Source organism: Zootoca vivipara, chromosome 14 (genome assembly GCF_963506605.1).
Source record: "Zootoca vivipara chromosome 14, rZooViv1.1, whole genome shotgun sequence".
Lineage (NCBI taxonomy): Eukaryota > Metazoa > Chordata > Lepidosauria > Squamata > Lacertidae > Zootoca > Zootoca vivipara.
The window spans coordinates 3,581,358-3,597,972 of NC_083289.1; the positions used below are offsets into that span (position 1 = coordinate 3,581,358).

Here is a 16,615-nt window from a genome sequence, read left to right on the forward strand (position 1 = left end):
ATTTTGTTAAGTTGTTGGCGTCACGTTAAGGGGGCTAGAGTCCTGTACAATCTCTTGAATTAATATTTTGTAGGCTGCACGGTATAGTGGGCCTGGGTTTGGTAAAGGAAAACCAAACCACTTGGCAACCCCTGGCCTAAGCTGTGAATTTCCCTGGCAGCCTAGTAATCTGCCAGAGAAGCAGTTGAAAAAACATGGTTTTTTTACTTTAAAATCCCTTACTAAAGAGTCAGCCCCATTGGACGCTGGGACATAATTCTAAGCAAGCATCTCTGTAGAAGACCTGAGGGTGTTTAGTTCATGTTGACTTTCCTTTTCCTTGTTGTTGTTGTTGCATACTCCTCAGAGCAAAAGATGTGGCTGGCAGATCCGTCAGGCTTCATAAAGTTCCCCAGACAGTCTTCTCACGGGTGCTGCTGCTCTTTTCCCTGACTGACCTAGTGGAGGATGAAGAAGCTGGAAGTGGTGGCCAAGGACAACTTTCCACCGTCCTCATGGTGAACATGGGTCGCATGATTTTCCCCAGTTACACAGTCAACAGGAAAACCCAGATCTTCCAGGATCGGGATGATTTCATCCGGTAGGGAGGCATCCAGAAGGCCCTGGATACTGTTTCCCCCCTTCTTGCTGTAGTTCTTCTTCTTCTTCTTCTTCTTCTTCTTCTTCTTCTTCTTCTTCTTCTTCTTCTTCTTCTTCTTCTTCTTCTTCTTCTTCTTCTTCTTCTTCTTCTTCTTCTTCTTCTTCTTCTTCTTCTTCTTCTTCTTCTTCTTCTTCTTCTTCTTCTTCTTCTTCTTCTTCTTCTTCTTCTTCTTCTTCTTCTTCTTCTTCTTCTTCTCCTCCTCCTCCTCCTCCTCCTCCTCCTCCTCCTCCTCCTCCTCCTCCTCCTCCTCCTCCTCCTCCTCCTCCTCCTCCTCCTCCTCCTCCTCCTCCTCCTCCCCTTCCTTCCTTCCTTCCTTCCTTCCTTCCTTCCTTCCTTCCTTCCTTCCTTCCTTCCTTCCTTCCTTCCTTCCATCCATCCATTGACATGTTTCTCATGAATTGCTACGTTTGCTTTATGATGAGTTTAAAATGTTGCAATGTTCCTCTAATCCAACTGAGTCGGTTTTTGGATTGTCAGGGAAGAGTGCTCTGCTGCTCGGATCCTGTTTGCAGCTTTCCCACTGTGAGAACAGGATGCTTGACTAGATGGGCCATTGACTTGATCAATATGTTGATATATTATGTTTTGAAATGTTTTGGTATTTGATTGTTCCGACAGTGATGCAAATTTAAAAGCCACATGCAAATTTAAACATTAAATATCTGAAACCCACAGTATGTGGAAAAGAAAAGAACGTTCATATGTTGAGGTCCACTTACCCAACCACCTCTAGCCCAAGGTCACCCAGCATCTGCATGTGGAGGAGCGGAGACGCGAACCCGGTTCCCCAGATTAGGAGTCTTACCGCTCTTAACCACTACACCACACTGGCTCTCTTTACTTTTACCATAATTGTAGGCAGTCTTCCCCAACCTGGCGCTCTCTAGATGCAGATCAAGCTGTGTCAGCTAGGTCTGATGGAAGTTGCTTCCTAAAGCACCTGAAGGGCACCTGGCTGGGGTGCTTTAGGAAGGGAAGGTAGATTTTACAGATCTTAGTTGGGTGGCTGTTATTATGGTGGTACATCCTTCTGTAACTCTGAGGAATTACCAGGCTGAATGCTGTTCTAATTCAATTGCTGGCTGCTGCTATAGTAGTAATCTTTATTGTTAAGTAGTTGTTTTAAAACTATCTTTTAAAATCTGTTGTGTGAATTTGCTTAATAATTGTGAGGCACCTTGGAAGAAAGGTTTCATCTCTAAAAGCTGGGATATAAATCTATTGCATAAACAAATGCTACAGCATCATCTGTTCTAAGATGGTGGCCTTCATCTTGAAAGAATTGCTTTAAATTATTATTATTATTATTATTATTATTATTATTATTATTATTATTATTATTATTTCTTATTAGGTATGCCAGTGCTGCGTACTTGTCAAACGACATCTCTGTGGCTGTGACTCGTGGGAACTGGAAGGAGGCGCACAGACTCTATGAGGTGGCCAAAGAAAGCTGGCAGGAGTTGAAGGAACATTTTTCTTTGTGGTATGAAGGCTGAGTGGAGCAGGAGGAGGCGAGGGGGGTGATCTGCAGTGAACACATTTGTGGGCTACGGCTTGATGCAAGTTATACTCAAAAAAGCGGGGGGGGGGGGCTGAAACAAAGTGTGATCTCATTTCTGTATTATTATTATTATTATTATTATTATTATTATTATTATTATTATTATTATTATTCCCACCTTTCTGCCAGAAGCAGGACTCAAGGTGACCCCCCGATTAATCATGGATAAAACACCAAAAGTTCAAAACATAAGATACAGTTTAAAAAGTCATTAAACTATAATAGCATTTAAAAGATGTAAAAATAGCACAGCACTATTAAAAGCCCTTTCTTTTAAAACAGTCATTTCCCCAAAGCCTGCAGGAATAAAGCAGTCTTCACCTTATGGACGAAGGACAAGAAGTAAGGAGCCAATCTGGCTTCTCCAGGAAAGGCTTTCCAGAGTCTAGGAGCAGCCGCTGAGAAGTCCCTCTTCCCATGTCTGCACCAGATGTGCCTGGGAGCAGGGCAGTCTCGAGCAGGTCGCGCACCCTGGTGCTGAGGGGCGGAGATCGCTCCAGCGCCCTTGCCCTCGCAGGGCGCAGCATGGTTTCCGTGCGGCGAAGCCCTGGCGCACCGCACCACCGGGGGTCTACCTAGAGCTGGCCCTGCCTGGGAGGGAGGCGGGACTGAGAAAAGGGCCTTGCCTGAAGAGCTGGGCAGCTTCATGTGGGAGAATACAGTCCTTCCAATAGCCTGAGCCTAAGCCATAAGGGCTTTATGGGTCATAAGCAGCACTTTGAATTGTTCCCAGAAACAGCCAGTGGAGAGCTGCTCTCATGAGGGAGTTTTGTGCTCCCTATAACCAGCCCTGTTCCACAGTCAGGCTGCAGCTCCTTGGGACAGCTGAAATTTCTGAGGACCTCTCAAAGGCAGCCCCTCGTGTTACAGAAATCCAATGGGATGTAACTATTGGTAAGGTGAGTGTCACTGTGGACAGATCAGGCATCTCCAGGAATAGATGCCCCTGGTACAGTGGCTTTATCTGTGCAAAGGCAATCCTGGCCACTGCAGAGACCTGGGCATCCAGGATCAGGGCTGATTCCAGGGCAGGTGTAGCCTGCCTTTGACAAGTGGCTCATGTTCTCTGCTAAAAATAAACCAGAGTCTGTTTTGTTTGCAGCTTTGGTATTCTAGGAAGCATTGATAAGTTTATTTGTTACAGTTCCATGTTTTTGTTCCTCAGCTCCGCAGAGGTGAATTGGGAAGTGGGTTTTCATTTCCCCCGGAAAAAGAGCTTGCAGGCAAATTTATTCTTGACAGTAAAGCCCTTGAATAGCTTAGGATATTATTCCTGGCCAGAAATTCAAGGGAATAATGAAGGGCCTCATTTTACAGTTTATAGTTCATAGTTCAAAAGATTCCTTTGAGAAGGCTAACATCTATTGTGGCATAAGCTTTCTTCAGTACCCTGGCGAGTCTTTGTTGTCATGGGATTTGGCCATGTGGGAGGCCTTTTGCAAGACCTCTTTACCCTGTGCATATGGGAACCAGCCTCATGTTGACTCTTCTGCTTCCAAAAGGATTCTGTAGAGTTACAGTGAACTGCTCTGGATATTTGGCCAACTGCCTTCAAAACGTAGTCCTGCCTTCCTTCCATGTTACTTTTATGCTGAACACAGACAACTCTTTTATTTTAGATTCAAGTAGGTAGCCATGTTGGTCTGGCACAGTCGAAATAAATCTGAAGAAGTGGGCAGGCACACAAAAGCTTATACCCAGAACAAACGTAGTTGGTCTCTAAGGTGCTACTGGACAATTTTTTAATGTCTTTTATTTTAGAGAGCTGAAGGCCTCTGAATCGTAATTGCGGTGGGCAGTGGGTGCTGCTGTTGCACTCAGGTTCTGCTTGCTGGTTTCCCATGATGGGCCTTTGGTTGGCCACTGTAAGAACAGGTTGCTGGACTAGATGGGGCTCCTTCGTTCCAATCCAGCAGAGCTCAGATAATTGTTTGTTGTATGCATCCTCATCTCACTACTGTTTCCACCCAGTATCTCCTCCCCCTGCCCTTGCTGGACTTCATAGTGAACCAACCTATTTGATCTGGGATGACCGGCTGCCGGAAGTGGCCTTAGCTCAAGCCAGACCAGTGTTGCATCTTGCTCCCTTTAGTCTATGCTCCTGGCAGTGGCTCCCTGGGGCTTCTGATGGGACGTTTTCAGCCTGACCTGGGGATGCCTGGGATTGAACCTGGCATCTTCTGTGTTTAAAATGGATGCTCTTACCATTAAGCCAGTGGTTCTCAAAATATTTTCTTAGGGTTACACATCCAGAATAAAAAATTGCTCAGGCCACTCCAATTTTTTTTATTGACATACATTGGAAAACAAAAAGAAATGACTCCTAGCAGTGCTTGATTTATAACATAGAACACTACTGTTTCATGGGACATCCAGAAAATATATAGCAATACAGCTATGTAAGAACATGAATCCTTCCCAAAATATAATTATAAAAAAGCTTCTTACATATGTACCTTAACTCAATGAGGGGTGTGTGTGACCTTGGGTAATCTCATTTGTATTAGGTCTAATTTGAGACAAACTCTTGTCTCCTCATCACTACAAAGAAGTCTTTCTCTTTTCTGATCTTTCATATTTGTCAGTGTTGAAAATCCTTGTTCACAACAATATGTCATAGAGAACTATAGAAGAATAGCCAAGGCATGGATACTGTTTCTGGTTGTATATCCAAAAAGAGTCCAGTGGCATGCTACACACTGAAATGTTTAAGTGTTTATTTGATTGTTCCTGAATCTTACCACCACAGTTGCCATCCTGTCCTGCCACACCCGTTGAGAACAGCTGCACTAAGCTATAACCCCTTCCTAGAAAGACGGAAGGCTGTGCTGTACTGTACCAGGCTGTTGGCCTATCTAGATCAGTAATGCCTATACTGTACTCTAGGCAGGATCTCAGGCAGGGGTATGGCAGGGGTATTCCCCATCTCCACCTGGAGATGGCAGGGATTGAACCTGGGACTTTCTGTGTGCAGCGCTGGTCCTCTACCTACCACTGAGCTGTGACTCTCTCCTGACATAGCAATAGGAGGGATACCTGTGCATTGCAGGAAATGGTGGCTGTCTTACAGCTTTTGCTTCTCCTAAGCAATTGCCCATCTCCAGGCTTTTTCATAGAATCATAGAATTGCAGAGTTGAAAGGGATCCAGGGGGTCATCTATTCAAACCCCATGCAGTACAGGAATCGCAGCTAGAGTGGGCAGTTCCATGACAAAGACTGTGTTTGGCCCCCCACCCTTTACAGGTACCATGCAGCCCTCCCGGAATACTTGAGGCGTTTCACTGTTGGGTGGGTGTACACACATATCTTCTCCCAGGGTGTTGAGATCTTGCAGAGACTACATATGTATAAGGTAATTAATAATAATTAATAATAAATACATTACCTGCCTTTCACCAGCAGGTCCCAGGGCAGGTTACAGCAATTAAAAAATCCAGAATTAAAAATGATTGAGATGTATTCCATTGGGGCCAGGGAATGCCAGACAACAAGCACTTCTGTAACAAAGTCATAAAGCCAACTGGAAGCTCTGAGAGGACCAACCTGTCCTGGCTGCAACTGGTGTCGAATTCCAGTGTTCAGGCTTTGTGGCCAAAAGGGCACAAGCGGGCAGGTGTCAACGGGCTTGGTGGAAACCCTGAAGATTGCTAAAAGTAGAGACAAAAAACTGCTTAACACTCAGGCAACTTTTGTTGCAGGGCCACTGCCACGTTTTACTACTAAGCTTTTCTGTATTGCAGATTAAAGTCTTTGAAGTGCTTCACATACTTTCCCTTGCCATAATCCTCACAACAGACCCTGTAAGAGAGGCCTCTATTACTTGAGTGCACCCATAATGCAGCTATAGAAAGCTGGCGTTCCAGCTTGCCCCAGGGCCACCTAGAGAGTTCGTGGCAGAGGCAAGGAGTGAGATAGGAGTTTCCCAATTCACAGCAGTGTCCAGGAATGGTCAGTGTGGCCCCCTCCAGTGTTACTGGATATCTAAACTCGCATCATCTTTTGACCATTGACCATTCTGACCAGGGCTGGTGAGATCTGGGAGTCCAGCGTGGTTTGAGGGCCACAGGTTAGCTATCCCTGGCTTAGTCCCTTGGTCACCAAGCTACACACCTTTTTTTGACCGTTGCCCGTGTCTGCCCTAGGAGGCAGTGGAACAGCTTCAGGATCTTTTGGCCCAAGACGTTTATTGTTCCGCCAGCCGAGGAAGGTGGTGGGATCGCCTGGCTCTTAACTTGCACCAGCACTTGAAAGACACAGAGGAGGTAAATGCACCCATCTCTGCCCCTTGTACCTTGCTTGGAAGGGTGATGTCTTCTCTCCTTCCTCTCCCACAAGCACCTTCCATCTGGCTGTCAGCCCTGGATGGGGCAACTTGTGCTTGAGGACATCCACCTGCCCCTCCTGGTTTGGTTGGGGGGGGGGTCCATTTGCTCACCTCTCTGCAATGCTTGCTTGTCTGCTAGGCCATCAGGTGCATCAGGAAAGGTCTCCAGGACCCATTTGTTCGCACAGGCCATCGACTCTCCCTCTCCCAGCGAGCCCAGAGGATACAAAATTCCTCAGCGTGTAAGAAGATAGGGCATCTCCTCCAAGATCTGCCGCTTCTTTCTGTGGAAGATGTTGCCCATGTGAGTAGCTATTAGATGTCTGGAGAAGCCTCTCTTTTGTGGTCTGGTGTACATTTATAAATTGGGAATGTCGAAAGGTGCCAGACTGTTGTGTTTTTTTTTTTTTCATCTTGGCTTCCAAAATGGTTCACACCCAGTTCACACATAATGCTAATCCATGGTTTGTTTAGCCAAAGGTGGTGTGTTTGTACATGTGAACCCAGCATGTGTCAGGGACTGGCAGGGCACTGAGGAATGGGTGGCAGAGGCTGTGGGGCCAGAGAGTGACCCAGGGGAAGGGGGCAGCGGTTTATGGGGTTTTGCTGCAAGGCAGGAGCCAGGGCTGAAGGCAGGGGAAAAGTCTGAGCAGGAGGAGCTAGGGGAGGGGGTGCAGGATGCAGGGCCGGAGCTTTTATTGTCACAATGCAGGGTGGTAGCAATTATTTGATGCAAACTAACATGATCCCAGAGGAAGTGTTTTTGTGTGTGGCATATTGCCCCATTCAGATAACTCAGTAGTAGCACCTGCTCTTTGCATGCAAAAGGTTCCCAGTTCAACCCATCGTGTGCCTGCAGTTAGAAAAAGAGTCTCTCTTGGAAGGGGGGTTAGTAAATAGTCTGAGTTGGTATAAACCAGCTGGATATATTGAGTTTTACTAAATGACTGTATAGCATGGTGACACACTGGGAAAAAGCATGGTGTTGTAGTAGCAAAAGTAAAAACATCAATACAGTAGTTTTGATTTGCTCAGGTTACCATCAAAGGAAAGCTGTGCCCACAGACTGGAATGGGGAAGTCTATGTTTATCATGGAAGACGTCGGTGGCAAAGACCCGGGAGAAGACCTTGAGCCCTCCACTGTGGTGTGCTCTGTCGAGGAGCTGGCATTAGCCCACTACAAGCAGCATGGCTTTGATCAAGGTAATGGCTGGCCGTTGCTATAGAAAGCTATCAGCCAGCACTCTGCCCCTCCCTCCCCATGCTCTGTCACACTGCCATGTGACCAAGAAGCAGCCAGTGTGGCTTTGGACTACGACCTGGAAGACCAGGGTTCAAATTCCCACTCCGCCATTAAGCTTCCAGACCAGGCCCTGACCTCAGCCTTATGTAAGCATGCTTTACAGTTATCAAACCTCAAGGTAACCAATGTATGAAAAAACTTGCGGTCAAGCTGAAGCTGGTTAAAAACGCCCTACAGCGAGGAGGTTTTATGGATTCTGCAGTTTCAGTGCAGCTCCTTCCCCTCCTTCACAAACCCCGCCCCCTGCCAGATACTAGGGAACAGATAATTTCCTCACAGAATGGAATCACCAGGAAGTGGTAAATCATGGCCGACTTTCTGTTCGTAAACTTTCTTAATCACCAATAATTAAGACAAACTTTTTGCTTTGTTTTGCAGCCTTTTGTTAATGCCTCTTCTTATGTAGCAATCATCTTGTGTCCGGAAAATTAGCTGGCACTTAAGTCACCCAAGTTGTAATTGCTTCCAAGTTCTAAAGTAGTTGAAAGAAGGGAGGTTTTGCTGACCTGATGCCCTGAAGGCTAACCTTGAGGGCTATTATGTCACATCTGGGCACGATGGCGGTTTCTCGCTCCTAAGATGCTCCTCCGCATCCAAAACCTTTTTGTCTCTGGGGACATCTGGAGAAGGTGATGGCGGACTAGGCATCAACTGCTGACACTCCTGTCAGCAGAGATAATTATGTGGTAATTTAAGGTAACTGGGTTATATATCATTATATATCTTGGTTACCAAAACTCCCATTTGAGTTAGCCTCACATGCTTAGAAGAAGACATTTGTCACCCCAAGAACAAAGAAGTTTTCTGGGGGGTAGAGAAGCATCTCAAGCAAGAAACATCCATTAGACTCTAAAGCACTGCATAATTGCCCTTAAATTAGGGCACCAGGCCGACTAACCTCCTTTTAAAGGTTAAAACCAAGGGGGAAAAGCTTACCTTAATCACAGATTAATACAAAAGGTAATAACTGACAAGAAGTTCTAATTCTCACTTAAACCTATAACTTATAACATCTAGCTCTCCGTAGTTTATATGTGAAAAACGAAACTCAGCCTTATCTGTGTGGGAACAAAATGTGGAACAAAAGAACTAAAGAAACTGACATATGGTAATTAGTTGGCAAAAATTAGATGGCAAAAATCCTGCTGAATGCCTCATTTCTCATCGGTACCATGCGATGATTACTGGACAAACAGTTGATAGAATTATCAGATTGAGGACTTCCGGTTTCCTCGCATTCCAAATCGGGTGAGCTCTGCGGGAGCTCCGCAGACAAAGAAGCTGCCAAAGGGGTAAGGGGGGGCAACGTGAGGGCTACACGAACCCCGGAAAGGTCTAGGGGGTGACCCAAGACCGAGAAAATCCTGTGGTGTCAGAAAGGGTTTTCCGGAACTCGCGTCATAAGAGAGGTGAGAAGATGGAGAACGCCAGACACCAGGACGAGAGCAACCCCCGGCAGTAAGTCTTGAGACCCGAAGGAGCTAAGCGAGGGTAATTTCCAGCTTTTTAATCCCTAACAATAAGCTAAAAGTCCACCAAGGATTGATAAAGAGGCTAAAAGGGAATTTATCTGGATTGCACAGTTCGATAAGACGAAACGCAGACAGCGGTGGTCTAAAAGACTGCATGTTCACATCCCAAAGAACAGGACGCAGAGTACCGACAAAGGGAGAATTTTAATAAGAACTTGACCGGAATCCTGCTCATTATATGTAAATCATCACAGGATAACTAAACAAACAAATATCAATAAGAAAAGGAAAATAACAGGAATACTGTAGCAGTTTGGGACAAAAAAGAGCCAGTTAAAAGAAGTATACTATAGTGCATCACAACTTCAGGGCATACAGCGAGGGAGAAGGGACAGAAAAGAGAAAATAGAAAGAAAGAAGTAGAAAGAGAAAGAGACTGTATAAATTGGGAGTATTAATTAAGAAATGACTCACATGGTCTGGAAAATGGCGTAGCGTGTGTTTGAAATGGGCTTGTCTTTCTGAGAGCACAGGAAGAGGAATGAAGAAGAAAGAGTAAAACGAGAGGTGGAGTTAAAGACGAGAAAAATCGATGCCATTAAAGAGACAGGAGGATCTGTAAATTGCAAACAGCGACACCAGTGGTAAAAAGAAGAAACTACATTGAATTTGGATTTTCTACATTTTTGAACTGTTTAACCAACTTTGTTCTCAAAAATGATAGAATGATCTCAATATGAATCCAAGGCAGACCTTTTAACATCACTGTAATCCAAGTTTCGAAAGCACGTCAAAGTGCAAGTAGATAAATAGGAACCGCTACAGCGGGAAGGTAAGCGGCGTTTCCGTGTGCTGCTCTGGTTTGCCAGAAGTGGCTTTGTCATGCTGGCCACATGACCTGGAAGCTATACGCCGGCTCCCTCGGCCAATAATGCGAGATGAGCGCGCAACCCCAGAGTCGGTCACGACTGGACCTAATGGTCAGGGGTCCTTTAATCCAAGTTTATGCACCAACTACTGCTTCTGAAGAAACTGAAATCGATCAGTTCTATGAAGACTTACAACACCTTCTAGAAATGACACCAAAGAAGGAAGATTTAGTAATTTCCTTTTTTCTTCTTTCCCTTCTTTTTTCTGTTCCTTTACCCATCTCCCCCCCTCTATTTTTATAGTATCTTATGTGGAAAACCTTCAATAAAAATTGATTACACAAAAAATTATTGTGTCCAGTGTGACAAACGACTTTCTTCAGAGCATGTGAGGATAATCCCAGGTCTCACTATCTCAAAAAGGGAGGGCATGACAAGCAAGTTTATGTCTTGGTTATCGTTAATCACCACATAATTATCTCTGCCAACAGGAGTGTCGGCAGTCAACAACTAGTGTTTCCTCCCAGAAGTCCCCATTATTGCCGATTTTCAAATCATTTTGGGTTGTACTCTGTGCATCTTAGAGCTTTGTGTTTGATAAACTGGGTGTCAGAGGTAACAATTTTTGGTTGGCAACTTAAATACCCTGTAGTGGCTTTCATGATTGTGATGCTGTGATAATTCCTCAGGGATTCATGGCGAAGGATCTACGTTCAGCACCCTCTACAGCCTCTTGATGTGGGATATTCTCTTCATGGATGGCATCCCTGATGTCTTCAGGAATCCTTACCAGGTATGTTTGTTTATTTTTAAAGGGCTTTTTATTCTTGTAGATGATGTTTGAAAAGGATATTGAAAACAGCTTCTTTTAAAGTTGCAGAATTCTCCCAGAGAAACACCTCAAAAACAACTTTGGGAATTTTGTTGCAGAATACACAGCTTTCGGGAAGCATACCTGTGCACGATGGATTTGGCATTTGCTGGCTGTTTTTGGAGTAGGGCTGGTGGCCTTGAGTTGCATCTTCATTATTCTCTTTAAAATAACTATAAGGAGGAGGCAATTATGAGAACGCGTTGGCTGAGCAGGGGCCACTGAATTGTGATGGCTAATTCGCACAACAACTTGCAGAAAAAGTAATAATAATAATAATAATAATAATAATAATAATAATAATAATAATAAATCATTTTTATCCTTCACTCCCTCTCTCTTTAGTTACATACATCTTTCCCTTGTTTGATCCTCAAATCAGTCCTGTGAGGTAGGCAAGATAGGGCTCAGAGATAGGAACCTGCCCAAGGTCAAGAGGGTGGAGCAGTTCCCCTGTGAGAAAAGAACCTGAGTAAGGGGAGACAGAGTGGGGGTGTCTAGGTTCAAGCACCATATGCAGGAAATGGATAGAGAAGTTTTACTCCCATCTCTTATCACATCGGACCTTGTGTTTATCTAATGAAGCTGAAAGGTTGGAGATTCAGGACCGAAGAATGTCAGTGTAGTTAACCTGTGGAATTTGCTGCCACCCACTTAGATGGCAGCTTTAATGTTCACATTCATGGAAGATCAGGCTAAGGCTGCCACATACTAGCCAGGATGGCTCTCTGCTACATCCAAGATCAGAGGCAGAGCTGGGGAGCAACAGCCCAAGTGGGCTATTGCCATCCTGTGCTGCTTTTGGGCTTCCCATAAGGGGCTTCTGGTTGCCCACTCTGGGGTTGGGGTGCTGGACCGGCTCATCTTATGTTTTTATGTCCATGTGGGTTTCATGGCCGAGTCAAAAACTGAGGCTCCTGTTTCCTTATCGCTGCACCAGAATACTTGCCAGATGTTCCCAATCATATTCCAGGAGCCATTACTTCTGTGGCTCCAGAGAGCACAACTCAAGTGTAGCCTGGGGCCAACTTGATGACATCCAGACACAGTTGTGAGCCAGACTCCCTGAGGAAATGAAGTGGAGGTCCTGAGGTTCTTCAGCCAGCCGTTCTGACCCACAAAAGGCAAAGAACCCACCTGGATGAAGTGTGCAGTGGGGGCCTTTTTGGTGGTTGCTCTTTGCATGTGGACCCCTCTCCCAAACTGAGATGTGTCTGGTCCCATCTCTTCATAGTTTTAGGTGACTGGTTAAGATGCATATTTTCTGTGGGTGTTTGCGGAGAAGAGACCCGGCTGGATATATGGATTAGTTGCTACTGCTACAGTGGTGCCTCGCTTAACGAATGCCCTGCTTAACGAAATTTCCGCTTAACGAAAGGATTTTTCGAGCGGAGCTTGCCTCGCTAGACGAATGCGTTTTATGAAAAATTCGTCTAGCGAATCGTGGTTTCCCATAGGAATGCATTGAAATTCAATTAATGCGTTCCTATGGGCAAAAAAAAAGTCGAAAAAAATTCAGTGCATTCCTATGGGATTCGCTAGACGAATTTTTCGCTATAAGAAAAGACCCGTGGAACGAATTAATTTCGTCTAGCGAGGCACCACTGTATTAGAAAATCATTAGTTTTTGTTGTTGTTGTTGTGTATTTTAAGGACTGTGTTACTTTATGGATTGCCTTATTTAACTTAGTAGGAGGACAGTGTATTAAGTACCCAAATGAGCCCTAAACTACCACTTGTGTGCTTCTCTGCCTTTTACTGCACCCTGGCAACTGAAGGTGGTTTGTGTTGCCAGCCTCTTTCTTGCAGGGGAAGCAGTAGGTGAGGGACTGGGCCGCACTGACTGTCTGTTTCCTGCAGACTTCCCCCCTGGATCTGTACACGGACAGCTTCTATGAGAACCGGAGGGAGGCCATTGAATCCAGGCTGCACTTACTGCATGAGGCTTCGCCTGAAACCCTGGAAAAGTGGATTGCGGATGTCTGGAATGCTCAGGAGGGCAAAGCAGCAGCGTTAATCAGCTGGGACCGATTCTCTTCCCTCCAGCAGGCTCAGGTAGGCATCAAGCCCTGGCTCATTTCAGGCTGGTTCCCTTCTTACAGGAAAAGGGGAAGGTGTCCATCTTGCTTGATATACTTCAGTTTAATTTGAGGCGTTGTGCCTCTTCTATAGTTTACTGGAAAAAATGGCATTTGAAGTATATGAGTTATAACATAATGTTTTTGAATTGCTCTGAATTTAAGGCTAGAAAGCAAGCAAGCAAAGCCCAACAGCCATGGCATGGCAGAAAACCCTTCTGGAGGGGGGCTGGGGGGCGTGTTCTTAAGCACTGCCTGAGCAGTGTTAGTGGATTTTGGCAAGCAATGTAATAATGTGGCAATATGAATCTATGGAAGTCTTATCAGTGTTCACATCAATGAATATGCAATTGGTTGATGAATCGTTAGAATTGCACTTAGGAGCTCCCTGCCAGTCAAAAATCAGGCAGGCACCTTCATTGCACTCTTTTTGGTGCCTGAATAAATTTTATGAAATTAAACAAAAGAAAACCAAAAACAAATAAGGTTGTTGCATAAGTCAATTAGTGCTCATTGGTGTACAGTTACAGTCGTTATATATGCTGCTTCACATACACACATCCATTTGCTCATTCATCCACTCTGTTCTCTCGCCTGCTCCCAGCCTCCCCAGAGGAGGAGATGATCTTTGTGGATTCCTGTCGGCATCCTCTTGGCAGCAGTAAGGTTTCTCAAAATCCTTCCATTGTGCCAAGCCTTTAAACACCACCACCACCACTTATCATTGGAGAATGAAGTTGGGGGCAGAGGGGCTCATGATCCAGAGTTCCCACCCCATCTTCTAGCCCCTTGTAGTTTGGGAGAAGGGAGAAAAAGTGGTCTTTCTTTTTGTAGCACCTGGCGTGTTGCTTTGGGGGTCCTTTCCTGAGTGGAGTTTGTCGACAGCTGAGCAGAGATCTGCGTCACTGCAGGGGCGGCCTCCCTGATCTCGTCGTTTGGAGAACTGAAGATCACCATTTTAAGGTTTGACCCCAGCTGCATTGTTAAAAGTTGCAGAGTGTACAGGCCAGGGATGTGATGTATGAGAGTGTCCAACAGGTGGAGCCAAATGAAATCCCCCCCCCAAAATTTTTTTTGCAGTCATCAGTATAAAGGATATCTGAGCAGTTTATCTCAAGAAATGAGGCTGATAAGCAGCAGCTCTGCCTGGGCTCTGAGCACCAACTGCCTCAGGCTATCTGGAAGGTGGTTGGAGCCAGGCTGGAATGTTTTATCGTTGAGCATGAGCTGCTTTGGAGCAAGTGGCAGCGCCTGAATGTGGAGGGAGCAGCATTAGGCTGGAGCAGAACCTTTTCAGTGGTTGCCCCAATGCTGTGGAACTACTTGCTCCTCAGAGAGGTTTGGCAGGCACGATTCGCTTGCCAGGTTTTTTTTTTAAAGTGTTAGTTGTATCATATTCTTGGGTTTGTTTCTTTGTAATTTTATTGATTCTGTGGTTTTCCATGGAATACTATTATGGGTAGCACTAGTAGTTGATTAGATATCAATCATTATTCTCTGGATGAAGCTGCAAGTCTTGAATAAAAATCCTCAGAATAATGATTTTGCATCCTGTTGGTTGTTGTTTTTCAGCTAAACAAATATCCCAATAATCCTCCTCCCCAAAAACGTGTTTTGCAGGCTGCAAAACTTGTGCACCTTTAGGAAAGCACACTTGTTTTTATTTTCCCCTTGTGGGAAGAACAAAAGACACATACTATGAAACTAGCTTCCTCAGGCAGCCATTGCATCTGAATTTTTCAGTGAAGTCCACTGATTCAAAATGCATCGGTCCAAGTTGGACTGTTTGGATATCACCTGTAACAATTCAGTATTACAAAAAATAAATATGAAACATGTCCAGTAATTGAGTTCTGCATCCCATCCCCTTTTCCCACCCTTTTCTCCACACAAACCACAAATAAGGAAACCATGCCATCATTTTTCCTGATGGGTGATGTCTACAAAAGACAGGGTTTCAGACTCAGCCTTCTGCTAAAAGTGTTTGTAAGAGCCACTATCATTGCTTTCCTCTGGTTGGAGCCAACAGGCCACCTGGCTTGCGCTCATTTGTTTCAATGGTTTTGCAACTAACCCATTTCCCAGGTTGGCTCTGGTTTGATTTGGCACTGGCTGCAAATCTTTGCAACTTGCAACTTCTGTTTAGGATGGAAATGTAACTAAAAAGAGTTGGAAGGCTCTCCCTAGGGACCTAGAGATTAACATGGCAGGTTTCATGTGATTTAAGTGGGAAAGGCGGGCATGGCTCAGAGCATAGGATGTAAAAAACGGTAAACCCTTAGTCCTCCTTCAGCCCACTCCCTTAAAGCAGTTCTTTGAAACCTACTGAGAAACTTCTCCTTCTCTCTCTGAATCAACTTTTCAGCTGGTGGAAGTCAAAGGCCCCAATGACCGCCTTTCTCACAAACAGATGATATGGCTTGCCGAGTTGCAGAAGCTGGGTGCAGCAGTGGAAGTCTGCCATGTGGTTGCAAGTGGATCTAAAAGTAAACGGTTGAGCTGAGACTCTATTGTGGTGGCTGGGCTCAGGGCCAGAGTAACAAAATAAAAGCTTGACACATTTCAGTGTTTTTGTTCCTTTAGCATGCAGCTGCTAAGACGACACATACTCAGATGTCATTCTGAGAAAGGATGTGACTTTTCATTTTCATGGGAATCCTCTGAATTAAGTTAACTTCTACACCCTTTCTTGTACATAGCACCCCTGGCTGATTCTCCTTGTTCCAACAGCCCTCTGGAAATCAAGCATTGCCTCAGCTAAACCTGGCAGCTGCCTGTTGTCTCATGCTATGAGGAATGTCTCAGCTACACGGGTTTAGGCAAAATGCAGCAGGCTTGTGTTTCTCTCTGGAAACAACACTGCTGGGTAGTCGCTCGGCTCAATTCAAAGTGGTAGTGGTGACCTTGCCATCACACCATGCGGCTCATTTCAGCCTGTGCTGAGCATTGCCATCCCTGCCAGAGGTTACCTATTGAACTTGTACTTGTTTACTACCGGTAGTCCCTCGTAATGGGTCTTACACCAGAAAGAATGCCTGGGATTACAGCCTATGTGGCCTAAGAAAAGCTTCATCCATGGTGCCTTATGATAGAGAAGCAGCCCGAAGGGTCTGTATGAGCATGCACAGCCAACTGGCTTGCCATCCCGCTCTCTCCCCTCCACTTACCCGAGCTGCTCTTGGTTCAAGGATGAAAGCCACCAAGAAGCCACCTGCAAGAAATGAAGCAACCCACGATACAAGTCATAAACATGGAACTTTGGTTGCTGTACAGCGCTGTGCTGGAAAGGAGGAAGAGAGGAAATGTTGTCCTTCACAGGCCATAACAATTCAGTCTCTGGTACAGCTATCTACCTAACAGCAAGAGCTGCTCCATTGCCTGGCTCTCCAGGGCTGGGGGCTGCGGCAGAGGCATCTAGTTGTTTGAAAAGACAGGATTCTCACTCATGCCTCACAGCTGCTGCTGTTCTGGATGAATTCCGAGGGCCACCAA

At 45.3% G+C, this 16,615-nt stretch overlaps 1 protein-coding gene across 1 annotated transcript in view; it reads left to right on the plus strand.

Moving 5' to 3' along the window:
• FAN1 (FANCD2 and FANCI associated nuclease 1) overlaps positions 1-15,684 on the plus strand; it is a 28,603-nt gene extending 12,919 nt beyond the window's left edge. Inside the window, exons 5-14 of the mRNA XM_035130507.2 lie at positions 347-580; positions 1,995-2,126; positions 5,449-5,557; positions 6,348-6,467; positions 6,669-6,833; positions 7,565-7,733; positions 10,864-10,967; positions 12,906-13,100; positions 13,958-14,086; positions 15,489-15,684. Of these exons, the coding sequence (XP_034986398.2) occupies positions 347-580; positions 1,995-2,126; positions 5,449-5,557; positions 6,348-6,467; positions 6,669-6,833; positions 7,565-7,733; positions 10,864-10,967; positions 12,906-13,100; positions 13,958-14,086; positions 15,489-15,626 (1,495 nt within the window). The 3' untranslated portion in view covers positions 15,627-15,684. The remainder of the gene's footprint in view (positions 1-346; positions 581-1,994; positions 2,127-5,448; positions 5,558-6,347; positions 6,468-6,668; positions 6,834-7,564; positions 7,734-10,863; positions 10,968-12,905; positions 13,101-13,957; positions 14,087-15,488) is intronic.
• The last annotated feature ends 931 nt before the right edge of the window (positions 15,685-16,615 follow it).